Source organism: Mauremys reevesii, linkage group 3, assembly GCF_016161935.1.
Source record: "Mauremys reevesii isolate NIE-2019 linkage group 3, ASM1616193v1, whole genome shotgun sequence".
Lineage (NCBI taxonomy): Eukaryota > Metazoa > Chordata > Testudines > Geoemydidae > Mauremys > Mauremys reevesii.
In genome coordinates, this window is record NC_052625.1 from 99,163,113 (window position 1) to 99,191,081 (window position 27,969).

The following is a 27,969-nucleotide window of genomic DNA, read 5'->3' on the forward strand; positions in this document are numbered from 1 at the left end:
TTGAAATCAGAAAGATGTTATCTGTGGGTCATTAACCACACTGAGCAAATTGAAAATCCCCAGTTATGTTTTATTCTAAGTGATTTCCTGTGAGATGAGACTAGTCTGATGCCTATCTTCAACCACTCTCCCCAAGAAGCTAACAAAAACTGGATGCTCTACAGAGGTACTTTTCTAGTCAGAGTGGCACAGAAGAATGTCCATCGTGTCTGAGGAAAAGCTGGGGCATTTGCTTAAGCCAGAAGGGACCTAATAAGACTGGCCTCTTGTACAGGTGCACTGTATATTGAATGTGTGTGAGACACAGAAGTTCCTTGGCTACCACATTTAACTGTATTATTTAAAATCTTTTCCCCCCTCTAAAGCTGATGCCAGCTAAAAGCAGCCAAGCGAACAAAAGCATTAAGTAAAAGGAACAGAGAAGCCTGCTGAGACTGGCTCTGGCAGGTTCACATCCTGCAGACAGGTAACAGCCCAGGCCTAGAGGAAGTATCTGCTGCACAGATGGAAGCACACCTGGGGAAGATGGAGTTTTTCTGCAAGCTGGGGTATGGCAAGCAGGACATCTGCAAAGTGCTGGAAAATCTGGGCCAAGGGGCCCTGGAGGATGACGTGCTGAAAGAGTTGATTCGGGTAGGTAGCAGGCCTGTGGCTCAGGAGAGGCAGGCCCAGCATCCTCTCCCAAAACTTGTCCCCCGTGGGTCATGTAGCAGTGCGGCCGTGCCCAAGCAGCCAGAAGAGGAGGCAAGCGATTCTTCCAGTCACTTGAGACCTATCGTGATCGATGGCAGCAACATTGCTATGAGGTACGTGCCCTTCCATCTTGATACCTATACAAGGGGTCTCCATTTCTTTGTAACTCAGGGCCGCCCAGAGGTGGGGCAATTTGCTCCAGGCCCTGCAGGGGCCCCCACGAGAGTTTTTCGGGGCCCCTGGAGTGGGGTCCTTCACTCGCTCCGGGGGCCCCGGAAAACTCTCGCGGGGCCCGGGCCCCTGGAGTTTCTTCGGCGGGGAGGGGTCCTTCCGCCCCAGCGGAAGGACCCCCCTGCCTCCGAATTACCCGCAAAGCGGGACCTGCCGCCGAAGTGCCGGGTCTTCAGCAGTAATTCGGCGGCGGGGGGGCCCCCACCGTGGGTCTTTGGGGCACTTCGGCAGCGGGTCCCAGAGCGGAAGGACCCCCCCGCTGCCGAATTACCGCCAAAGCCGAAGACCCCAGGCCCCCTGAATCCTCTGGGCGGCCCTGTTGTAACTTTGTATTTGAATCCAGCCTGAAGTTGTGCTCTCCTTTATGTATGAAGCACATAAGATGCTTGGTGAGCAACATCTCATCTCTCTGTTCGTGGGGCTGTAGCTTATATCATGGACCTGCTCTCTCTCAGTATCAAGCACTGATTTTTAAAACAATGATCACCTCTGACCACCATTTTGAAATTAACTCTTAATCTCTACTGTCTGTAGCAATATGTTTCACCAGCCTTCTCTTCACTTTAGTTCCTAAGTGAGGTCTTGCTACCTCTACACACAAGTATCCAGGAGATCTAAATCAATATGCTGAGGCATTGGCAGGAGAAGCTAATTACTTTATCTGGTCATCCAAAGTGTTTACTGTAATACTGTACTTGTTTTTTAAAAATCAGATTCATTTGTATAAATCCAGATAAGCAGCAGCACAGTATTTCAGTTGATTGAATCTTGTATTAGTTACTTCCTGTACTGTTTTTGCTATTTTGTCTGAATTGTAAATCAGGTGACCATGACTCGGTGAAAAGTCTAACTGATCTAAGCAGCAGAGAGCAGTTAAAATAGGGAAATGTGGATTTTGGTTTTTGGTTTTGCCAAAACCTCAATCATCATTTTGGTTTTGCAAGCACAACCCCAAAACGTCCCTGGCTTGTGTGTTTTGGTTTTGATTAATGGTTTATAGGAATATGGACTATATTACATTTTCAAAGTGTTTATCAGCTCAATTGTGATGCAAGGAGTCACTATCACAGCTGGGTTACAACACAGGTGTGCATAGGCCCACCTGCAAACCACAAGACCATCCTTCTTTGCAGGGCTCCATGCATTAAACTGCAGCTCTGTAATTCAGAGCTCTCCACGGTCTATTGTGTGCATCAACTTTTACTTCAGCGATCACCAGCCAGGGCATGTTCAAACCCAGTGATGCGATGGCTGTAGGTGCAGTAAATGGTTTTGGCAGCCATATACCCAAAATGGGTTTCTAATAAGCCATCCATGCTCCAGACATTTCAAAGGAAGTCTCCAGTGTATTTCTGTAGAGGAAGGAATTACAGCAAGACAAGACAATGAGATGCAATAGATCAGGCTATCGGGTTATTACATGGCTGGCATCCTGCCTTGACATTCCTAAACCTTTCACATAAAGGAACTGTAAGTTGTTTTCAATTTCCACATTTTCATGTCTAATAAGCTCTCTTTCCTCCTGCTTCTCTTTAATTGCCTCCATTACAAGACCAAAACTTAACAGCTCCTCCCAACCAACCATCACACTCAGGCTTTGGGGATATCTCCAGGAAGTTTGTGATAAGAGTATAAACTAGTTGGAATACCTGAGAAAGTTACTGCCTTCTCAAGAATGTAGTTTCACATTGAACAAGGAGAGAGATGGCAGGAGTGGCTTTCTTTTGAGGAAAACCTTTCTGTATTGCAGATAAATGGAGTTTAACCTTGTGGCCTGTGTGAAGTGTAATGGGGTGCCGTAGGTTCTCACTTTCTTCTCATTCTAGTGCAGGACAGTCTGTATTTCATGACTACCCCAGACTCAAACAGGATGGCTGCTCCTCTCAACACAGGAAAGAAATACTCAGGACTCCCTATTGTAAGAACTTTGGGGATGGGGGGGGGGGGGGAGAGAAGAAGCCGGCCAGTCATAACACGTGGAAGAAACCGGCAAAAAGCTACATTCTGGAAATGTGGTTGCCCAAGTGGAGAAGAGCATGTCTGTTTCTGCTTTGGGATTAATGTCTGTTGAGTATTTCATAGTCAGTACTCGAGAGTCACTTGGGAGCAGGGGGCGTTTTTAAAAGACCTATGCAAAACAAAAGGGAGCCTTTATTCCTCCATCCCAGAATTGGCCCTGTGATTGCTTAAGCAAGGTGAGCCTCCCCAGGAGAGCAAACCTCACTGTATGACAAAGGCTGTTGAAGGCTCTTCAATCTAACAGTGGTATAACAAAAATGAAATGGCTGGAAGTTGAAGCTAGACAAATTCAGACTAGAAATAAGATGCAAATTTTTTAGAGGGTAATTAGTCATTGGAACAATTTACCGAGGGCTGTGGCGGAATCTCCATAAATAGCAATTTCTAAATCAAGATTGAATGTGTTTCTAAAAAGGTATTGTCTAGTTCAAATGGGATTCAATTCAGGAAGTTTGGTTTGTATTATACAGGAGATCAGTCTAACTCAGTGGTTCTCAACCAGGGATACATCCACTCACCTAGGTATCTGCCTAATTTTACAACAGGCTACAGAAAAAGCACTAGCAAAGTCAATACTAAAATTTCATACAGCCAATAACTTGTTTATACTGCTTTAAATACTATACACTGAAATGTAGTACAATATTTATATTTCAATTGATTTATTTTATAATTAAAATGAGAAAGTAAGCAATTTTTCAGTAATAGTGTGCTGTGACACTTTGTATTTCTATGTCTGATTTTGTAAGCAAGTAGTTTTTAAGTGAGGTGTAACGCAAGACAAATCAGATTCCTGAAAGGGGTACAGTAGTCTGGAAAGGTTGAGAACCACTGGTCTAAATGATCCCAGTAGTCCCTTCTGGCCTTAGAATCTATGAAAATTAATTAGACCACTGGATGGCCCTTGAAGTTGCTTTTAGCTAAAACACTCCCAGTGATGCTGGAAAAGGGGCTTTGACATCCTAGCATATTGGTGACAAACTCCATTGGTACATAGTACAGAAAGATTGTGTGGTCTAGTGGATAGGGCACTGTACTGTAATCAAGCCATCTCTATATATGGTGGGGGGAAAATAACATTTCTTTGCCTCTTGTCTCCCAAACCTGAGTAGGATGGTTGAAAAACAGTTTGTATCCCTGTCTCTAATAGAGTCACGAACTATATTAACCATAAGCTAGACTGCCTGGGGAGAGGAGATCTACAGCAGCGCTCCTGATGGCAGGGTTGTTAAAACAACAAACATATCCCTAAAAAGAACAGGAGTACTTGTGGCACCTTAGAGACTAACAAATTTATTTGAGCATAAGCTTTCGTGGGCTACAGCCCACTTCATCACATGCACAGAATGGAACATATATGGAGGAGATACATATACACATACAGAGAGCATGAAAAGGTGGGAGTTGTCTTACCAACTCTGAGAGGCCAATTAAGTAAGAGAAAAACTTTTGAAGTGATAATCAAGATATCCCAGTATAGACAGTTTGATAAGAAGTGTGAAAATACTTACAAGGGGAGATAGATTCAATGTTTGTAATGGCTCAGCCATTCTCAGTCCCTATTTAAGCCTAAATTGATTGTATCTAGTTTGCATATCAATTATGTCCATTAATTCTTTTGCGTAAAGACTGTCCAGTTTGGCCAATATACATGGCAGAGGGGCATTGCTGGCACATGATGGCATATATCACATTGGTAGATGTGCAGGTGAACAAGCCCCCGATGGCGTGGCTGATGTGATTAGGTCCTATGATGGTGTCACTTGAATAGATATGTGGACAGAGTTGGCATCGGGCTTTGTTGCAAGGACAGGTTCCTGGGTTAGTGTTTTTGTTCAGTGATGTGTTGTTGCTGGTGAGTATTTGCTTCAGGTTAGGGGGTTGTCTGTAAGTGAGGAGAGGTCTGTCATCTGACATCAGGAATCATAACACTCAAAAACCAGTAGGAGAACACTTTAACCTGTCTGGTCATTCAATGACAGACCTGCGGGTGGCAATTTTGCAACAGAAAAGCTTCAAAAACAGACTCCAGTGAGAAATTGCTGAGCTGGAATTGATATGCAAACTAGATACAATCAACTTGGGCTTAAATAAGGACTGGGAATGGCTGAGCCATTACAAACATTGAATCGATCTCACACTTCTTATCAAACTGTCTATACTGGGCTATCTTGATTATCACTTCAAAAGTTTTTTTCTCTTACTTAATTGGCCTCTCAGAGTTGGTAAGACAGCTCCCACCTTTTCATGCTCTCTATATGTTTATATGTATTTCCTCAATATATGTTCCATTCTATGCATCCGAAGAAGTGGGCTGTAGCCCACGAAAGCTTATGCTCAAATAAATTTGTTAGTCTCTAAGGTGCCACAAGTACTCCTGTTCTTTTTGTGGATACAGACTAACACGGCTGCTACTCTGAAACATATCCCTGCCCACTTGAAAAGGGAACTGCCAGAATCCTACCAGCTGCAAGACTATTAAAATGAAAAAACAGTTATTTAGTTTAGTATGCGCAGGTGTGTCTAGCAATATTCAAGCTGCCATGTGAAGGGAGGCATTCTGGACAGTTCAGCCCTGACGTCTGACTCTATTTTATTTTGTTTCACTGTAATAACAACACTGCTTATCCAATACTAATCCTTAGAGCATTTCATCCACAGAGCCTCAAACACTTTACAAAGGTGGCTAAGTATTATTACTATACTCGCTGTGCCAAACACAAACTCCTGGGGTCTGATTCTCTTTGCATCGGCATTGGAGTAAATCCAGCGTGACTGTTAAAATCAGTGACGGTACATGGCCATAACCGTGGTGTAAGTGAATGGAGAAGTAGGCTCCTGGCATTAGAGGCATGTAACCAGCGCTCCTTCAAAGGCAGCTGGGTGGCTCCCCTAAATTCCATTCCATAAAATTCCATTTTATCATTTTGGGATAATTAATCATTTCACGACTGCACTTATGATTCAGCATAAAATGATACTTTCCAGGCCTTTGTTAGTTCAGATAATAAATGTACTTGGTATCTGTGACAGTAATTATATAAACATTTCTAACCTCTCTGTTCTGTCACTATAGATGGGTGCAGACGTAGAACTATAATGACAGACTAACAGTTAATGTGTGTGTTCTGCAATGTTGAAAGCACTAGTATGATTGTGGAGATATGATCTAGAGAGTTCAAAGTACACAAATGAGGCTTCTGTAGATAGCGTGGGTGTGGGTATGTTTCTCCATTTCAGGACTGTGGGGTAGGGTTCAATCTGTGTGTGATGATGACTGTATCTGAAACCACTACACTTATTTTCTTGTGCAGAGATGGTTAAGAGCAACAAAATTACCTTCCTCAATGTCATTATGGCTTGTCTAAATTTGACTATAAACAACAAGAACTTTATGGGCAGGGTAAAGAAATTGAACAAGACTATAGCCTCTTACGGGCTCTCTCAGACATCATTTCCCTAGGCTATCCTGATTGATACTGAATTTTAGCTGATTTCCATAACTGGGTTTTCTACAACAGAGATCCTAGGTTTTTCCCTTTGCCTCTGGCCTGGACAGGCAAAAATCCAACAACCTGGACCAGATTAAGATGGTCTAGGGCACAGGGTCTCCTATTTTCTCATCCCCATATGGTGGTCCTGTCCGCTCCTGGGGAGTCATTGGCAGGGAGCACCTATACATGCAATCTGCTGGGATGATGGTGGGGATTTCCAGTCATGTGTCCTTCAAACCCCAGTTTGAGGCCTGCCTCTCAAAGAGTCAGCTGGAGAAGAGTGACCTGTAGCCACCCTGGCTGCCATCTTAACATAGCACAGCAAGAGAGTAGGGCCTAAGTAGTTTTATTTCTGAGGAGAAAATTGCCGCTTTGTGATTCAGCTCCCACCATGAGCACTTTCTGTTCAGACCACCAGCCTAGACAGTAAGGGGAGTCCAGAACAGCCCAACATGGACTAAAGTGAATCTAACCTTTATATCCCACGTCCAGCTCTACATGAAGGCTGAGATAGTCAATGTGGGGGAGAGGGAGAGTATCTCCCCAGTTACGTCTGCCCTTGAAGTCTAGTGTGCAGGAGCACTTGTCCTTGAAAACATCCCAGTTGTGGTGCAAATAAAAAGTCACTTGTTCCATCAGAAGGTGTATTTGAAGGTGTCCAGCTGGGGCTCTCTGTTCAAAAGGTGGCTTCCATGGCTATCATTAAGAGGTGCTGGGGCTGATGGTGTGATTACTTTGTATTACTAATTCAGCTTCCGAGAGCTGCATGAATCTCTTCCTGAATCTTAACCTATTTCCCTCTCTCTTTTCTGGTTGCAGCCATGGGAACAAAGAAGTATTCTCATGCCGGGGGATTCAGCTGGCAGTGGACTGGTTCAGGGAGAGAGGCCACAAAGACATCAAGGTCTTTGTCCCATTGTGGAGAAAGGAACCACCACGATTTGATAGCCCCATTACAGGTAGACAGGGTATTCCAAGAATAATCTGAAATATATTATAAATTAACCTTAACTAGAGCAACACTGTACTTCTACCATGTCATGTAAAGGGTAGGTATTCGGGACTTGAGGAATCTGATGCAATTCTTTCCTGGAGAGAAAGCAGCATAATGGAAGCAGACAGCAAGGCACACGTTTCAGGGTGTTTCAGTGATGAATCCATGGCCACGTATATGCTGTTGCTGTCTGTGTAGCATGTGTGACAGAAATCAGAATCTTTTGCTTCAAAAGCACAGACCTCTGCCAGTTGAGCTAAAGGAGAATGAATCTGTGGTAGTGCTTAACTGCATTATGATGTATGGTTCAGCTGTATTACTGGAGGGTGACATTTCTCCAGCAGCAGTTAGTTGCAACACACAAACAACAATCAATCCACAACCATTTTCTGTTGCCATTAGCAGTATAGGCACTTACTGTGTAAAATATAAAAAACATGTCAGCCAAAGCCTATATCTGTACTGGGGGGCAGAGAGCAGAGAAGAAATGAGTGTACAAAAATGAATGAGCAAGAACACTGAGCTTACTATTGTGCTGCTGCTTCTAGATAAGGAGTAAGACCCACTTGGAAGAGCAAAAAGAAATACAGTTGCTGTTATAGGTGAAATTGTGTGTAGAGCCCTAATGTTTACAGAGCCAGCAGTGGGAAATAAGCCATGTAGCCTGTTATCTGTTAAGAACTGATTTTGACCCACCTAGACATTTTCTGTTTGTAATTCAGTATCCGCAGTCTCAGGTATCAGAGTATGTAAATTGGCTACCTCCCACAGAAGCTTGTTCAATGGCAGGTTCTCACATACGAGGGGATGATTTGGAGAGCACTGTTAGCTCCCGCTGCAGTTGGTGGGAGTTGTAGGTGCTCAGCACAGCTCAGGATCACATCCTAATTGTCCTTTAAGGCCAAGAGTTCAAAAAAGATAGACCTCTAAGGCTAGGTTCCTGAGTCCATATTTAAACACCTATATAAGTTACCTAATTCAGAAGTTTGTTGAGTTCTCATCAGCTCCCGCTGATGCCAATGGTTCAGTGCCCCTGAAAAAAAAATTCACACCATTCACTAAGTCTCCTAAGTCTGTGTTTAGGTACCTAAAAACCCTTATTATTTTTAAGGTGTTGTTAGATTCTTAAAGGACTCCAACACAAATGGTACGTGCTAATCACTAATTTTCCTCCCTCTTGTTTTTGTTTTCAGATCAGCACATTCTTGATGAGCTTGCAAAACAAACCATTCTCGTGTACACTCCATCCCGCAAAGTGAAAGGCAGGCGGGTGGTCTGCTATGACGATCGCTATATAATTAAAGTGGCCCATGAGAAAGATGGGGTGATTGTTTCCAATGACAACTACCGGGACCTCCAGAGTGAGAATCCTGAGTGGAAGTGGTTCATCGAGCAACGGCTACTCATGTACTCCTTTGTCAGTGACAAGTAGGGGACAATTGTCTTTACTTTGGTTTAAATACTTGAATGCTGTGGGCCAAATTCAACCCAACCATAAATGCAACTTTAATTGATGTCAAAAGGGAGCAGGTGTATTTTTAAGAGAGTCTGCTGGGTGTGTGTGTCCTGTCTTTAGTATATTCTTCCCCACCTCTGGTCTCAAAGGTCCTGTGTAACTCCCCGAGGAACTTGTCTATATCCGGTTGACTGAAAGGTGATCTAGGACCCATGTTGCTCCTAGAACCCTGCTAATGCAGAGAATAAGAGATATGAGATGAAGATAGGCCTGTGTCTCCCTATACTATAACATTTATTTTGGACAGATACACAATGAAATTGATATCTGGCAACAGGGAGGCATTTGGCTGCTTGGCAGTATGTCTAATATCCTTGCTGGGCTAGGCGTGAGTTCAACTGTCCCCTCCCTTTGTGCGTAATTCTTTCCCATCCATTTTCAAATCTTCCCGTATGGTAATCATCCTTCTAGCTGCAGCACAGAGAGGCCAGGATCTGCATTTAGCTCCCGGTCTCCCACACGACTGAGCGCATTGGAGGATGCTACTGACCACGGCTGCCCGGGGGGAGGGCAAGTGGGGCAATTGGCCCCGGGCCCCCATGAGAATATAGTATTCTATAGTTTTGCAACTTTTTGTTATGGAAGGGGCCCCCGAAATTGCTTTGCATCAGGTCCCCTGTATCCTCTGGGTGGCCCTGCTGTTGACAGTTTTGCATTCATCATAGATACCATATGAATCTGAGTGGTATGTAGATCATTCCCAATTTTGTAAGTCTTTCTCTGCCCCTGAAAAGGTTGTTACTCAGTCAACTGGTCCAGGTCTTTATTTAGCTGGGCAATGTGCACTGACAGCAAGTTTTCATTCACACTGATGGCCTAGCCAACAAGCCTCTCGAGATGTGGTACGCTCAAGTGATTTTACATTTGATAGATCAGAGTGCTGGTAGTTCTCAGCCACTGAAAACTGCACTAAAATACTTGGCAATGCATTTAAGGTAATGGTGTTTGGTTGCTTAATACCCTTATCAGCATAATAGGACTCAAAGGTCAGATCTGTTCTCTCTCTAACAACCAGGTTACTCCCCTTGTTACTAATGGGTATCAAACATTTACATAACATTTCTCCTTTTCCCTTGTCTTCCTTTCTCATTCACAAGGCTGTCAGAACATTTTCACAACCCTCACTGCAAAATAAATAAAAGAAATAAGTCTAGCTATTTTTGCAAAGCACAGTTGCAGAATTTCACATGAGGACAGACCTGCTCATCTCTAAGAGACTCTTAGGATCTCAGCTGCTGGTTCCATTACATACAGAGATTGGGGATTAAATGTCCACGCTCATTCATGTGCCCCCACCAACCATTTGTTGCTATCTCACATAACTGTGACCATTAATAGAGCAGAAAGAGCAATGGCCAATCAGCATTTGTTGAGAGATGTGTGGGCTAGTGCTCTGAACAAAGGATGAGGAGACAGGAGCTGCTCAGTTTCTAATTCGCTCTGAGACTCTGACAACTTCTGTAGCCTAAACTGGTCAGTTAGCTTCTCTCCCTCCGTTTCACAAGCCAGCTAGTCCTTCACAAGGGGTGTTGTGAGGATGAATCTGTTTATGACTATAAAAGTGCTAATTGTTATTGACATTCCTGCTGTGATGGCTCTTCCTAAAACATCATATTCAGATGATAGGGCAGGGGAATTAGTACTCCAACTCACCATGCTTCTAGGACTTGCATAACACAATATCACAACATGAATAGGTAGGTCTGGTATTCAACCAAGGCTTAGTGCCAGGTCTTAGAAATCCATGTGTTCTTACATACAGTGCATGCGTGTTGCACAGGACGATGACGTAATGGCAGAGTGATGAGGCATCAGCCTTCACTCTGATTTCACTGGTGGATTTGAGTCTGCCCACTCCTACTATTTTAAAATATGTATATATTGTAGAGTTGGGGTGCCCAAACACAGATCATTGTGCTGCAAACATGGAGGAGCACACTGAAAATAGGTGCACACAGGGAGTTTGGACAGACACCAACATGTCATTTTCTGTTGCTTCAAAAGTATCAAACGAGGCCTGACACTGCAAAATTCAAAGCCATTGCCTGGCCAACATAATACCAACCCCCTCTCTGCACAGCTTGAGATTCCAGCACTGATACTAGAACCTGTGGCAAGGGGAGGAGCTCTATGAACTTGCAGTACTCTACCTGTGGGGCTGGTCAGCTAAAGAGCACTATTTCCCTCCCAGAAAGAGTGGGGTTGCAGCTCAGAGATCTAAATGCAAGAGAGAGTGGATTTTTAGTGCATCCCTCTTCCTTTTGATAGGGATTTTGTAAACGTTACAAGGCTTTTCTGTCATAGCTGTGGACAATAAATGATTAAAAAAATAAAGACCCCAAAGTAGAATGTAAGTGAAATGCAGCACTTCACAAAGGGATGTCCATTGAGTGACTAATGCTCTTTTTGGGTTTCAGGTTTATGCCTCCTGATGACCCACTAGGCCGTCATGGACCTACTCTTTACAATTTCCTCAGCAAAAAGCCAGTGCTTCCTTTTACCAGATGGCAGCCCTGTCCTTATGGTAGGTTTTCTTTAACTCGACACAGTGATGCCGGCCTGTTTTTCTTCTGGAGCTCCTTGCCGCAGCTGCGGGGGGGGTGGGAGGGGGAAAACCCCAGCTGCGGGCAAAGCTGCAGGTCAAGGGCACGCAGCCCCCACTCCGCCCCTGCTGTTGAAGCGAGGTCACGGAGGTCAGGTAAAGTCACAGATGCTGTGACTTCGCTGACCTCTGACTAAATCGTATCCCTCATAGGCGCTGACTCCATGGGTGCTCTGGGGCTGAAGCACCCCTGGGGGAAAAAATAGTGGGTGCTCAGCACCCACCAGCAGCCCCATTGATCAGGTTCTCCCCCCAGTGCCTCCTGCCCGCCACAATCAGCTGTTCAGTAGCATGCAGGAGGCGCTGGGGAGGAGGGGGCAGAGCAAGTGCAGGGGGCAGGAAGAAGGGAGTAGGGTCTTGGGGAAGGGGTGGAGTGGGGGCAGGGCCGGGGGTGGAGCAGGGGTCGAGCACCCCTGGCGAAAGGGGAAAGTTGGCACCTCTGGTGCCTTAGTAATAGCAAATTGCACTTCCCTTACCTCACAGCAGTGTTGAGAATAAATACATTAAAGACTGTGAGGTGCTCAAATACTATGGTGAGGGGCGCCCTCTAAGTACCTAAACCAGATACATTAAATATTTGTCTGATACTTTAATGCCCCACTCCTACCTCTCAGCTCATTGTTCTGCTTTCTTTCAGGCAAAAAATGCACATATGGCAGCAAGTGCAAATTTTTCCACCCCGAACGACAGTATCAAGCTCAGCTGTCAGTGGCTGATGAGCTCCGAGCCAAAACAAAGGCCTCGTCTCGAAGCTTGGGGACAGAGGAAGAAAAGTTGAAGGCTGCCCCAGCTACAACCCGAGGAGGGACTGCATCCCGTGGCGCTTGCATAGAAAGGCTGCAGGAATCCAGTGGTGCTACAGGCGGCGGCAGCAGCTCCACTCAGAGCTTTGCAACGGATTGGTTCCATTCCACGCAACAGGAAAGGCGCTACACCGAGCATTCAGCTAGAGCCTGGGGAGACAGGCCCCTGTGTAAGCTGGAACCCGAACAAAATGTATTACAGCAAGATCTACAGAGAGAGCAAAGGCTCATGGAAAAGCAGCTATCTGCGTTATCCCTCAGGGACAAGCTATATAGCGCAAACAGGCTGGCAGACACCTCTGAGAGAGAGGATGCAACGGACAGTACCCATCAATGCTGTAATCTTAGCCACAATCACTGTCACAATCTATATGCAACTCATCACAACCATAGTTTGGACTGCATGTGCTTACAACAGTGCAAGCTGCCTTCTCCTCTTCGCAGGCACCCAGCTCACTTTAAGCCTGAGCACTGCGGCAATGTGCAAATGTCAGCAGTGCAGAGTCAGAGAATCCAATACACTGTGGACAGATCTCTGTCCACACAAGGCCTGCAGGAGTCACAGCAAGTCACACACACTGTCAGGTCTCCTCTGAATGGCCCATTTCCCTACAGCAAACGCGAAGATGGACAATACCAAAGGCATTTGCAGAATCAGCCTCCCATTCAGTCATTTTTGTTTGACTCCCACAAGGGGCCCGGCTCCTTCAGCTATTTACCCACTTCTCACAGCGAGTATCTCCTGAATCATGCTCCAGAGCCACTTGCTGGAGAGCGAGCACACATCCGCAGTGTGCTCTGCTCTGTCTTCCCATACGATGAAGTGGATCGAGTTATGTTCTTGTACCCTGATCTCAAGGATATGGCTAGTTTAATTTTACTAATTCAAAGACAGAGGCTCTTATGAAGTGGAGGAGACTCTCCTCACATCAGTGCCCCCAAAGAAAACCAAAAACCAAGAGCCTTTGCCAGCTGGGGCCAGGTGTCCAAGGTTATTTCCAGCTCTGCCAGTGACTCACCGTGTAGCCTTGTGCAAGTCAGTTAGACTCAAATGGTGGCAGGCAGCCACTGGCCCCAGCAGGCAATGGTATGGAGCTGCACCCCCCATGGAGGGATCCTGGGGAGGGACTGTGCCTCGGAGAGCGATTTCTTCTTTGAGGCACAATCCTCACTGAGTTCCCTAGTGGACAGTAACACTGTGCCATCCTTAGGGTCCCCCTGGTGTAGATAGCCCACTCTACTTCCTGTTGGGGGGCTGTTGCCCCGTCTCCCTCCCCATCTCCTGTGAGATGCCAGCCATCCCTGGAAGTGGAGTAGGTCCTGGTGCTGCATACAGGTGCTGCAATTGTGACTGACCTATACGCAGACCACACAAGGAACATGTACTCTTTGCAAACCTTCCACCCATCCAAAGAAGGGTCAGTCACAATTGGGTCCGTTAACCTACCTGTTCTCTACTTGCTAACAGCATTGCCCCACCTTACAGAGCAGTTGCGGCAAGGCTTAGTGTATGCTTTGCAAGCACTTTAAGAGCCTTTAATCAAAGGTGCTATTGGAGTTGGTTTCAACTTGTGGTCCGCGGACCCCTGGGAGTCTGCAGACTATGTCTTAAGATTTCCAAAGGGGCCTGCACGTGCCTTTGAAATACTCATGGGCCTTCAAATAAAAAAGATTGAAAACCACTGTGCTGTGGCATTGCAAGTAACATGATATGAGCAACAAATCTGTGGATTTTTCCTGCACAAAGCTTCATAAATGTCCTAACCCTGACAGCTCAATTGCATCAGCAGAGCAATCATTTGCCCCCTGCTCATGAGAACAATGTGGGACAATCTTCCTTTGAAGAGATTTGCATTTTTAGAAGGATTCCCCTCAGAACTCAGATTTTCTTTAATAAATAAATAGATGACAACCCATAGAAAGCCACAGAGCATATCTCCCACTAGCATGGGCTCCCTCCCATGAGGACCAAACTTCTCCCAGTCTCACACAGAGCCGCTCTCATTGTCTTTGTTACTTTGTTGACATGACAAAGGCTGAATGGAAAGACTGAGGTTCTGTTCCCATCGCAGAAAAGCATGCAGGCTTCCTGCAGTGTCCTCATTTCTGTGTGCTTACATCAACTATTTGGCAAATTCAGAACTTCAGCAGAGGATAAATCCTGCAGTTTTTACTCACAGACGATCTTATCCATTGAAACTAATGAGAGTTCAGCCCAATTAAGGAATATATTACTGCAAGATTTGAGCCCTTCCCAAAACGGGGTGGTCTCAGGATGCAATAGCCTATCTTATGCGCTCTGGAAAAGGAGACAGTTTCACCATGCCAAAAATGAGTTGGGCACCCAAAGACAACACACCAAATCACTAGTCATGTTTTAAAATCTTGGCCTAAAAAGTGTAGTTACTTCAGAGGGCTCATACACTCTCGATGAGCTTTGTACAAACTTCCCATTGTAGGAGCTCTGCCTTAGATCTAGTACATTGCTTCATAGATGTCGGCCACACACCATCATTACATTTTTAATGTGGCCTTTTTCCTCCATTAGTCTGACATCCCAGCTATAAGATAACATTGGCTTTTTGTCATTGCACGTCTGCTTTTATAATTACAGCCATTAGGGTGCAATCCTGTCCTCACTGAATGGTTAACAACTCCCATCGGCTTCTGTGGGAGCAGGATTGGACCCATTTTATGCTTCGCAAGATACAAAGTAGGTTTCTTTTAAAAATCTGTTTTGTTAGTTAAGAAATATTAGCAGGGTTCCTACAGACCATGGTAGAGACAGCTGAAGCTGATGATGATACATGTTCAGCACTTAAGTGCAGTTCAACTCCATTTAGTGGGTTTATCTTTGACTTAAACCCTGAACTCATGTGAATTTGTTTTTTTCTGGACAAACACAAGGATGATGATAATGAGAAGAGAAGCTATATTTCTTATATGAAAAACAAAACAAACTTAACTGAGTTAAACTGACCTTTAGTTACCCACTATGGTCCCAGTTGTATAGCAGATTTATGGATGCAAATGTTTAAACTGTGTTCCTTTGGGACATGTTTGATTTTGGTAAGCTGTAAAGCTGCTAGCCTGTGCTCTGTGTCATTTAATTATCTAGAACATAGAATCTTAAAGTTGACCCTTTTTGGAATTTTTCCAAAGTTTAAGTATGTCACCACTGTGACACACTAATACTGTAACATATATTAAATGTTCTTCATTATATGGATGACATTGTGCTTTAGAAAAAAATATTTGTACATCTGAGCTGTTCAATTTAATACACACACTCTCTCTCACTCCTGCCACACTGTCCTACATGTACCTGTCCACATCTAATCTCTGCAGGTAAGGTAGAGGATCTCTTTATCCATTGCTTCTTTTTGGGGTATTTTCTTCAAGAGTAATATGGTCCACAGCCCAGCATTCTCTCTGAACACCACATCTACCACCTGCACAAAAGAGCCAGTGTAGCCTGATCTTTCCACTGCCTCATCCTCCATAATGCTCAGCCTCTTTGAGAGGAGGATGTAAAATGTTACCAGATCAGAACTCTTCACTCCCATTGCTGCTAGCATTGTGCATTATGCACCGAGAGCGAATAGAACTCATGTTGATGCTGCCTCTTTTAGGGGAGATTTTCAAAGACGAATGAAAGTTGAGTGCTTAACTAACTCCCACTCATGCCTTTGTAAATCTCCTGCTATGCCATTAGCTTTGGCATTGTGTGTACTCTTGGAGGGAGGGAGAACCAGCATCCTGGCTCTGACCTGTCCTCATGGCTGCATGTGAATTGAGAGTCCTTTTGGTGCATCATTAGAGAAGCTTCCTTGCAATGAGGGAGATGGGGGGGTTGGTGCTGTGGATGTGGCAGTCACTGCCCTCATCAAGGCCCTCCCCAACTAGATGTACTGTTAAGTGAAAGAAGATGGGAAGAGTCTAACCTGGTTTCCCCCACCACATGGAAATTACTTTTGTTTATTTAAAAAGAGGATTAAATTAAAGGGATTTAACTATTTATATTGGGGGCAGTTTAGCAATGGTGATTTAAAAAACAATTTTCATGTTGTTTTATGTAGATTCAGCAGGCATATTTGCATTAATTTATTATGCTGCCAAACCTTAACTGGGGCAGATAAAGTGGTTTTCCTTCTACTCATGCAAACTCAGTTTAACTTTATAGTTTTGAAGATAGAGTACCACAAAAGGTGCCTGTGTGCGCAACTGAAGCCTGCCTGATTGCACCACAAAGAACCAGGAAGTAATTCAGCCTGTGAGAGGAGTTTCTTATCTGGTATTTTTATTTCCTGTAACATCCGTAATGTAATTGATTACTGGAGAACAGTGTATAGCAGCAACCTTAATGCACTTTGCTTTACTATATCAGTGAGCACTATTGGAGTTTTTGATGCCCTTATCCATTTCAGTTAGGAATATAAAATAAACTTAATTCCTCATTCAATGATGTATATAATGGTAAAGCTGTAGATGAAATGTGTTACATGCAAGGGTGGTTTTAAATGGAGAATCTTAAAAAAATCCATAACTTGCCCCTTCACCATAGGTGGTGCTGTCTAATCACATAGATGGCCTCACTGCAAAACAGGGGCAGGGGCCTCACAAACTCCCAAAACTTCTCAAATCCTTAAAATATCAGCAGGGGTCAATTATTCACCAATTGTTGCTTTTCAGAAACTTGAGAATCTTGATTCCAACTGCCTTTCCCCCCACAAGATTCAGTCTAATGCTACTTCCCTTCTGCCTCTATAAACATGTATTTCCTTGACATTATGCTACAGTAGCACTCCCAGACAGAATATTCATACTATACCTCTCTCCTTTTGGGGGGAGAAATGTTTTTCTGAGAGATCAGATCAGTAAAGCATGTCAGCAGGCTGGTGATCAGTCTCTCACAAACACAAGTCAGGCAGGATTTTCACAGGTGCTGAGCACCCACCACTCCCATTGCTGTTCTGAGTGTTAAGCCACTCTAAAAGCCATGTGCATATTGTCTGAAAGAAAACAGCCACACCTGGCTTTGAGTTCAGGCCAAGAGAAGGTGGAGGACAGCTGCTCACCACATATTTGCTCACACTGGAGTCCCACTCTCTCTTTTGTTCAGAAGAGGAGGGTCAATTTACATAATTATTTAGTAAAGGTCTAGGCAAGAACATTTTCTGGAAGTGGCAGCAGTAAGTTCTGGTTTCTATTGTGTCAAGATTAATTCCATGGCCAGCCCACATCAATAGGGAAAACTACAAATTGACATCCTTCTTACCTAGACCAGAGCCTTTTAAATGATGTTCCAGAGCACTGGAGGAAAATTCCCCACTTACTAAACAGTGATCACAGCTGTGAGAAATAGCCCTGTCTAAATGGGCGACCAGACAGCATGTGTGAAAAATCAGGACGGGGGTAGGAGGTAAGGCTACTATATAAGACAAAGCCCCAGATATCAGGACTGTCCCTATAAAATCGGGACATCTGGTCACTCTACTGTCTAAAGCAGGGATCGGCAATCTTCGGCATGTGGCTCACCAGGGTAAGCAACCTGGAGGGCTGGGCCGGTTTGTTTACCTGCAGAGTCTGCAGGTTCAGCTGATCGTGGCTCCCACTGGTCGTGGTTCACCATTCCAGGCCACTGGGGGCTGCAGGAAGCGGCCCTGGCCAAGGGATGTGCTGACTGAGGTTTCTCGCAGCCCCCAGTGGCCTGGAGTGGCGAACTGAGGCCAGTGGGAGCTGCAATCGGCTGAACCTGCGGACTCTGCAGGTAAACAAATCGGCCCAGCCCGCCAGGGAGCTTACCCTGGTGAGCTGTGTGCCAAACATTGCTGATCCCTGGTCTAAAGCTACAGTGAAGTCAGGATTTCCAAAGGAAAGGAAACATTTCCTTGGAAGTTATTTTTGAGTCTCTGCCTTTAGGGAAGCTAAGGTAAGGGGGCTTTGCCTTTAGTGAAGCTAAAGGGTAAGAGATTCAACAATAACCTTCCAAGGAAATAAGTTTGGTTCATAAGTTCTGAGACAACATGGAAACTTTACGTAATTGTCACATTATCTCCCTAGATATCACAAGTAGTCACGTGGGTGGATACACAGCTGAATTAAAAACACATTTCAGGGATATTTAATGGCTCCAGGGTTAATGAAGTAATGGCTCCAGGGTTAAAGCTGAAGCTAGGTTCCCAAAACCTCTCCACAAAATTAGTCAGTGCCCTTGAAATTTCATATGCTACATCTCATCCAAGAACAGATTTTTTCCTGGGAAACTCGGGGGGAGGGGGGTGAGAGGAGGGAAAAGGAGGAAAAAAGAAAAGGAGTTTAAATTTGTGGAGTTTTATTTTTGTTAACTTTCAGAAAAAACTTTCCTAGTGTTTTTTGACTTTTCATGTCTTCAGAATGGCTTGGCTTACAAACTTCCCACAAAATAAAATATATAGACTAGTATTTTATAAGAACCGAAATGTTATCTATAGGAATAAATTTACGAAAAGGAATACAAAGATTAGAAGCTAAAACAAAACTATGGAATACGCTTTCTGTATTGTTGCTACAACAAAAATTAGGGTTCTCCAGCCACCTTTAGCTGCTCTAAAACTACACCTGCCATGTACTGCTGATTTGAATTAACAGTACTCAAACTGATTAGAAAAGAGATAACTTCTTAAAATCAATTATTTACATTAATGCTGCCTTCTGAATGCATCAATATTGGGGTGCCAAACATTATTTGGCATCAAAACTGCTGTATATCTGGTATTGTTATACAGAACCAATAGATACCACCTTCCACATATTCAGATGGAACAAACTATGATAGACAGCAAACCAATATACATTACAGAAAACCAGGTGAGCATATTACTACATTTGAAGTAACCCTATTTTTTTAAAATAGGAAATGTAATAACTGGAACAATCTTGTGGTAACTGTGGGTTACTGTTGAGAATTGCCTCTAAATAGATTTTTTTTTAAGGCATCAGCAGCTCTTTAATGTTTTCAAATAGATTTGGTATTAGTTTAATTAGGAGTTGGAAAACACCTTAATTTAATTATTAGGGCCTTATCAAATTCATGGCCCATTTTGGTCAATTTACAGTCATAGGATTTTAACAAAATGGTAAATTTCATGATTTTAGATACTTAAACCTGAAATTTCATGGTGTTGTAACTGTAGGGTCCCAATCCAAAAGAAAGTCGTGCAGGGTCATGGTGTTGCCACCCTCACTTCAGTGCTGCTGCTGGCAGCGGTGCTGCCTTCGGAGCTGGATGGCTGGAGAGCAGTGGCTGCTGGCCTTGAACCCCAGCTCTGAAAGCAGTACTGTTGCCACCAGCAGTGCAGAAGTGAGGGTGGCATGGTATGGGGTGATCATCACTTTTAGGTGGTTGACTGTCTAGGGCCCAGTAGTCCAGGGGACACCGTGGTTCCCCACCCCCAGTCAGCCCAAGGCCCTTTAACCCCCTAATACTGGGCCTGGAGTCAGAGAGGGGCAGGGATAGCTCAGTGGTTTGAGCATTAGCCTGCTAAACCCAGGGTTGTGAGTTCAATCCTTAAGGGGGGCCACTTAGGGTTATTCAGTTGGGAATTGGACCTGCTTTGAGCAGGGGGGTTGGACTACATGACCTCCTGAGGTCCCTTCCAACCCTGATATTCTATGATTCTATAGGGCTGGGGGTGCACAAGCTAGGGGCTCCTACCATGCATTGGGCTCCAGTTGCTAGTCCCATCCAGGCTGGGGAGGGACAGGCCTTCCTCTTCTGCAGAGCTGCTCCTGTGGCCAGGTCACACCCACTTCTGGGAACCTCCCCTTGCTGCCAGAGGTTTCACCTTCAAAGCTCCCATGGTTATTGCTGTATGATTCCACAGCAGAAAGTTGTACCAACCATCTCTAGAAGGAAGGAGATACATATTTTCTTAAATCAACTAATACATTGTAAAGATAACTGACATATCAACTTGATTTACATGATAAAAACAAGCGATCTGTAAAGTTTCCATGAGTTCCGCCTCTTGTTTCAGAAGCCAGGGAGGCCCCTCAGTTACAGCATGGAGGGGAAATTGGACAAAAAATAAAATATCTCATTACAAAGCAATAAGCACAAACCACCCATGCAGGAAGGAGATCACAGGACAGAGTAAAGGGGAGAATGGGTACAATTCAGGCACTTGGTTTTGACTCAGGAGATCTGGGTTCTATTTCTAGCTCTATCAGAGATTTCCTATATGACTGTGGGAAGTCATAATATCTGTGCCTAAGTTTCCCAAGTATAAAATGGGGGTAGGGAAGTCACAGTTCTCATACCTCCCATGGGTGTTGAGGATAAGTCCATTAATATTGTGGGGTGCTCAGGTAACACCGCAGTGAATGCCATAGGGAAGTCTATAAATAACAGATAATCTCACTCTGGTTTTGCATTTAACATAGAATGTTCTGTAAACACAATTTAAGAGATTCTGTTAACGTTCAAACTACCCTTTACATGCAACCTGACACAGAGTTTACAAGGAAGTATTTTAACTTATCATAAACATTTAAACAGCACAAAATGGGTGTCATGGCTTCCTTCTTGCCTACCAATTCTCTTGTTCCTAGGAGAATACAAACAAACATTAAATTCCACTTAGAGTCTTAGAGCAGGGGTAGGCAACCTATGGCATGGGTGCCGAAGGCGGCACGCGAGCTGATTTTCAGTGGTACTCACACTGCCCGGGGCCTGGCCACCAGTCCGGAGAGATCTGCATTTTAATTTAATTTTAAATGAAGCTTCTTAAACATTTTAGAAACCTTATTTACTTTACATACAACAATAGTTTAGTTATATATTATAGACTTATAGAAAGAGACTTTCTAAAAACATTAAAATGTATTACTGGCACGCGAAACCTTAAATTAATAAATAAATAAAATTAATTAATAAATAAATGAAGACTCGGCACACCACTTCTGAAAGGTTGCCGACCCCTGTCTTAGATCATTAGAATATCACCGCAAATAAAAAGGAACAAAATCAGTCTTGGTGAAAGCCTTTCAAAAACAGACTCCAGTCTTACATAGCACACGTGACTTGTGTTCTCTATAAAATGAGAACATCGGCCCATGATTACATTCTATTTAAGTTGCTCATCACCTTTTTGCATTAACTAAACTCTTGAGCTGCCAGACAGAACTCCTGGGTTTCCTTCCTAGCTCAACTACTAGTTCACTATGTGACCTTGGGTAGGTCACCACCTTTCTGTGCCTAGGTTTGCTCATGTGTAAAATGGGTGTAACATCTACCTCACAGATACAGGCTTACTTGAGTAAGATTCTTGGATGAAAAGTGCTACGTAATTGCAGAGCAAAATTATCGCAGGGCCATCTGAGTGGCTAATGTTACTAAAACACTTCCTAGGGTATCAGCTATGACAATAAATCAGCTGGGTCTTTTACATGCTATGAATCAGAATTGCTGTACTGAACAAACTGCTCTTTTTGTTGCAGGCAAAAGGAAAATTCCCTTGCAAAACATTCATTTGCTGACTTTGCAACACAAGGTTTTAAATAAAATCCCTTAATTGCCTTCTCAAGAAAACAGCTGAATATCTTTGAAGTGATTTCTGAGAGAGTAATGTGGAATAAAAATACAGAATGTGGGCCAGAAAAAGAGGAGCTGTGAAGAGAGTAATTAATCCACCTGCTACTTCCCACCCATGAACAGCACTTGCATTCCCCTACCCTCTTAACTTCACACATTCCTATCATTACTACACTCTTGGCCACCTTATCTTCCTGTGTCCCCTACTTTGCATTCTCCTCTCAGCTCCAAGGCCTGTCCTGTCCTTCCACCTCTCTCGCTCATCAATCCCAGATCACCCATATTTTGTTCAATCTCTTCTCTCTTCAGCAACCTGGCCTGTCATTGCTTCCCCTCAATCATTAGTTGGCCACTACTCGCTTCTCAGGACACAGTGACAGTTTCATCCTGATCAAGACCAACACATCAGTCCTACCCCAACCCCATTGTGTCATCTAAGCACTTAAGCTCTACTTAACATCTGATTCATTAATGAGAAGTCCCTGCTAGTACACACCTCTCTGAACTATACCATTCATCAGAATATTTATTTTTGTACAGAGCTCTAACTTTATAAGGACTTATAGTACTATTCTTGAGGTTGATATCTTTTTCCTGTCAGAGACCTGGCATGCTCAAAGTCTGATCTATTCTCTCAGTCTCCTTCAAGCTACTTTCCCTAAGCTAAGGTATGTTTTATGAAAAGTCCCATGGATCTGGCCACCACAGGTAAACCTGAGTATAAATTTGCCTCACTCTCTGTGCACACTTATACCTGTTTTAACACCTCAAGCTTCCACCAGCAGCCAACAGGAAATTTTATAATCATAGCTGACCTTAGCTTAACTCCTCTCTTCAAACCAAAACCCTAGCCCTAGCAGAGTTTTTATCCTCCAAAAAAGGGAAGAAGAGCCAGAGACACTATTGCAATTAATTATAGGTAGAAGGTGCTCAGATACTACAGTGATGGGCAGCAGTATAAAATCTGAAACACACACACAGTAAATAATGAATTGCATGGGCAGAGTCAATGCAGGTATATGGAAGCAGGGCCGGCTTTAGGAAGTGCGGAGCCCAATTCGAACAGTTTCGATGGGGACCCGGCAGGGATGACAAAAAGAAAAAAAAAAAGAAAAAAGTAAAAAAAAACAAAAAAACACGTGGGGCTTGTACTCACTGGGCGGTGCTCCGAGTCTTCGGCAGCACTTCAGTGGCGGGTCCTTCACTCGCTCCAGGTCTTCGGAGGCACTGAAGAACCCGCCGCCAAAGTGCTGCTGAAGACCCAGAGCAAGCGAAGGACCCACCGCCGATGTGCTGCTGAAGACCCAGAGTGCCGCCAGGTGAGTAAAAATTCAAAAGGCGCCTCTAGCCAGGGAAGAGATTCACACTGGGCACGGGGCCCTCTTAGGCGCGAGGCCCGATTCGGGGGAATTGGCCTAAAGCTGGCCCTGTATGGAAGTTCTCACATACAAGAGTAAGATGGTACCCAATGAAATGAAGAAAAAAATGCACAGCTTTAGAACTAATGAAAGACTATATATTAGTCTTTCATTAGATATATATATCATTCAATATATATATATATATATATATATTTTCATTCTCTATGATGTATAGCTAACTTCTGGAACTCACTGCCAAAACAGATCCTTGAGCAAAGTAGGATTCACAAAGAAGAAGATTAGCCATGTATCTATCTGTGTTTGTACAACATACAGCAAAAGGGGCCAAACTACCAGTCCATTGCTACTCTAGGTACTGAGCTTAATGTTTGTGCTCTAAAGGATTTAAATAATTTGGAAAGTAGCTTAGTATAAAATGACAAAACATTAAAGTAACCTCTGAGAATGGACAATTTATTGCACTGAATAATGTAAGACGCAGGAAGGGATTCTGTTATTGCCTCTTTCCAGGTTTTTTTTTTAAATCTATTTTGCCACAAGGAGAACAAAAACCAAGAAACAAAAAACAAAACAAAACAAAAACAAAAAAAACCCAACCACCCCAAAACAAAACCAACTGCTGGAGTAATTGACAGAAAACCTGATTCCTGGATTCTCAATAGAAAAGGGTTAAAAATAGACAGGAACAGTATCAATCTTACATAGACAATGAAATTAACAAAATAACTTACAAGAAGTGGAGGAAAATCATTTGTCATCAAAATGGAAGAATGTGAATGATAAAATGCGCTCCAGAAATGCTACCACAGCCTGAAACTTGATGGAAACTCAAAGCTGCGGTCCATTAAATTACTGCCACACAAGCAGTGCTGGAGAAATTGCAATGGGGAAGGGAACATAGAAAATATGATTTGTTATTGCCAAAATATGCAGAGTTGCTGGCAGAAATTTATAAATACTACCCAATATTTCTCATGTTGATGATACTTTATCCCAACAGAAAATCATGTTAGGAAGAGACCAGCAGGGGTTCTCAAACTTCATTGCACTATGACCCCCTTCTGACAACAAAAATTACTACATGAGCCCAGGATGGGGGATTGAAGCCTGAGCCTGCCCAAGTCCCACCACCCCGGGAAGGGGGGCTGAAGCCAAAGCCCCAGGGTTTCAGTCCCAGGCATGGGGCCTGTAACCTGAGCCCCGCCGCCCAGGGCTGGAACCCTGTGCCCCAGCAAGTCTAACACCAGCCTTTGAGAACTACTGGACTAGAGGGAATACAGATACTGGGTATTCATTATGGAATAGGATTTGTTATTTTATTATTTGATTTTTTAGGGTCTGTGCTTTGGTTTTTGGGTGTTCTGATTTTTATTTTAACATTGTTATACAAAGCAGGGGTATTATATTTCTAATGTTCTTTTCACATAAGAATAATACAGAAATTGGAAATATCTACTAGTCTGGTTTGTATAAAGGGTATGGATAGGATTTCAGTCAAAGGGGATATTAACAAGTGTAATGAACTCAATTCACCACCAGGTATCACTGTGGTAGCACAAAACTTACAGCAGAAAAGATTTGCTGCTCCGAAGATTATTGAAATAAATTTCAGCAAGCACAAGACATGAGATTTCTGGTTCACTAGGATCCCTACTTCATGTCTGAGAGGGTACAAGGTATTTTACTTTTGAAAAAATAATCACCCCACGCTTTTGCCCCAAAATTCCAGCCAAATATTTGGTAATCCAGAAAAATCAGTTAAATGTGTGTACACTTCACAAATTCACTGCCTCATTCAGACAAAGACTAGAAGCAAAACTGCCAATAGCACACAAAAAGCCTGTTCTTGTGGTGTTTCAGGTCCACTTGGCGGCTGGGTAGACTAGTAATCAAGAGAAATTGGTCAGGATGTTTGAGGCAAAGAGGTTCTGAAAGCCCAGGGGTGCTAGAACTAGGGGTGCTGTGGGGATGCGGCAGCACCGCCAGGCTTGAAGTGGTTTCCAACATATACAGGGTTTACAGTTTTGTTCAACAGCTTTCAGCACTCCCTCCATAAAAACTGCTGTAACGTCATTCTGAAAGCCTGAACTGAAGTTTGCCTAGTAGCAGCAACATTCCCTTCAAGATGCTTTGATACAAGCCATGCCAAAGAATGATAAGCACCAAATGGTTTAATTGACATCTCAACCAAACTGCTACTAATTTTTGTTCCAGTTCATGGAGCTGAAAAATACCACCTTGTCTATAATAACAGTGCACCATCTCCACTAAAGTTAAGGTTGAGCATTGCCTTCTACTTGAAGGTCAACTAGTCTAAGGGCCCTAAAATCCACATGGTTACTTGGTTTGTCTTAAAAATTGCTGTATCTCATCTGGGATATGGTTGGTGGTCCAAATTCATCTCAGAATTTCTCAGATACAGCCCCCTCAAATCCACTGTTCACCCATTTCTCTTTCTCTCTCTTTTTTTTTGGCACATGCCTAGGGCTCAAACTATGGCTCTGTTCCTCCCCAAACTGATCTCAGACACTCAAGATATCTCTCAGCTAGTACCTGGTATCTCCTGCCTCAATGGGGAAGTAATATTGAAAAAGTTAAGGGCAAAAAGTTTAGAACTCCAGATTGGTGTGCCCTCAGATCAAGCCAAAGATTATGAAATCTCCCTGGGAAAGAGGGAGCACCAAGCTGTACTGGACAGGCAGTGAGACTGGAGACTAGGAGATGATGTTGGGGCAGTGGAGGAACTAACATACATCTAGCTCTGGAACCATCTGGCCAAGGTAATTATTGCCAAGCAGCTGTGGATTTTCTAGGCTGTGCAGTTCCCTGCCCACACTGTATTATTCCCCAGCAAGGCAAACCATGTAAACAGGCCGTGTGGCTGTGCTTTGCTTACTCTTCAAAGGCTATGAGCAGCTGTAATTGGCCACAGGTATAAGTTATCACACAAGCTCTTTCTAAGCAAGCACTTTTATTCTTAGGTGAAAGCATTAAAGAGAAAAACACATTAAAACCAATAATAACTTACAGACATGCTAATAAGTGTAGTAGAGTTCACCCCCAATTCCAGCAAGGGCTATGGTAGGTCGTAAAGCCTTCAAACCCCACACAGGGGTATTCTTGTGGTTACAAGCTCATAACTTTTTTTGCTCAGAACAAGAATCCCCATGAGTCTTAGAGTCACTCCTTTATACCATTTGGGCCTTTTGATCCAGGGAACAGGCCATTTGTAGACAAAGCTCCCTTTCCCAATAGCAAAGCTTCAAAAGATGAAGTCAGGAGGTGGGCATTTGCATTCCCCTCATCCCAAATATTTCCTAGGAAACCTACTCAACTAACAGTTCATTCTTTTCTTAGCCCATTGCTTAAAAAAAAAAATTAGTCTCCTTTGAAACTCAACACTTCCCAAGGTTTATGTTAGTCAGTCTTCTAGACAAGTGACATACAATTCTATGATATTACATAAGTATTTGCATTTTCAATACAATGAGATCCTAGGTTTGTCCTGCATATTGCAGGAATTTGCCACACCAATCACAGGGACTTCAAGAGCCCATCCAGTCTTCTTCAGGTCCTTGAGACCCAAAGAAGAGCTCTGTGTAAGCTTAAAAGCTTCTCTCTCTCTCTCTCTCTCACTATTGGAAGTTGGGCCAATAAAAGACATTACCTCACCCACCTTGTCGCTCAAAAAGGCAGAGATGTTTGCACAAATAGAAAAACCTCAAAACAAGATGCATGGGCATACTAACATCTCTTTGCAAATTCATCCCCAGTTAATCGCATTAAGTGCTGCTTCTAGACAGTACAAAAAGGCAGAGGGATGATTAATTCCCAAAAGCCTTCTTGTTGGTAAAGTGGACACAGAAGAACATATAATGAAACATTTTGAAATTACCAAAGAGCCTAAGATCTCAAGCAATGCGAGTTAATTTGGATTCAATGCTATCCTTCTGCAAGATGGTTGCTCAGTGACATACACTTCCAAAGCATTGACTGAAACCCAGCAGAACTAGGCTCATATTGAAAAATAAATGCTGGCAATTAGTTTCAGTGGAGAGCAGTCTCATGAATTTGTTTATGAGCAGAAATTGGTCATGGTAGAAACAGGCTTTCACTCACCATCACTCACCACCACCTCCTGGTCACACTGGGGATTAACTTGAGGCCATAGTGGCATGAAAACCATCATTGCATCTGACTGCCTGTAGTCTCTCCCGCAGCCGCAGGAACTGCAGTGCCCTCGTTTTGACTCAGCCCTCTGGCTGTGTCACCATCTGTGTTCCCCATTTCCTGGGGTTAGTGTCTCAGTCTAATAATCATGCCACTTCCCCAGTGGCAAGTGTTGAGGAGGGGGGAGACCCAGGCCCTCCCACTACGCCAGGTCCCAGCCCAGGGACCCTGTAGCCGGCAATCACGTGCTGCATCCCCTCCAATTGCTCAGTATGTTTCCCTGGGACACTTCCCAGGGGCTCCAGCACCACCTTCACCTTTAGCTCAGGTCCTCACCATGTCAGTCCCTGCAAACAACTGCTCTGTCCATTGTCTCTCTAGCAGGCTGAGACAGTCCTGTGGAACTGTCTTGGCTCCTTGACCTCCCAGCAGCAACTGACCTCAGCTCTGCCCTACAGCTCCTTTAATGTGATTCTACTGGTCCCAGATTG

General features: G+C 43.8%; 2 protein-coding genes and 1 long non-coding RNA gene across 3 annotated transcripts in view; 2 read left to right on the top strand and 1 right to left on the bottom strand.

Moving 5' to 3' along the window:
- The window catches only part of PPIL4 (peptidylprolyl isomerase like 4), a 30,824-nt gene extending 30,333 nt beyond the window's left edge, over positions 1-491 (top strand). Inside the window, exon 13 of the mRNA XM_039529412.1 lies at positions 366-491. Within this exon, the coding sequence (XP_039385346.1) occupies positions 366-410 (45 nt within the window). The 3' untranslated portion in view covers positions 411-491. The remainder of the gene's footprint in view (positions 1-365) is intronic.
- Positions 479-15,649, top strand: ZC3H12D (zinc finger CCCH-type containing 12D). The gene is made up of 5 exons (XM_039529409.1): positions 479-806; positions 7,257-7,396; positions 8,625-8,859; positions 11,365-11,471; positions 12,187-15,649. The coding sequence occupies exons 1-5, from the start codon at positions 505-507 to the stop codon at positions 13,257-13,259; spliced, it is 1,857 nt and encodes a 618-aa protein (XP_039385343.1). The 5' UTR covers positions 479-504; the 3' UTR covers positions 13,260-15,649.
- Positions 2,011-27,898, bottom strand: LOC120400619. The gene is made up of 4 exons (XR_005595928.1): positions 27,815-27,898; positions 20,049-20,239; positions 8,405-8,464; positions 2,011-2,276 (listed from the first exon to the last, which is right to left on the bottom strand). It is a non-coding gene; the product is annotated as an uncharacterized LOC120400619 (long non-coding RNA).
- Positions 27,899-27,969: the final 71 nt, after the last annotated feature.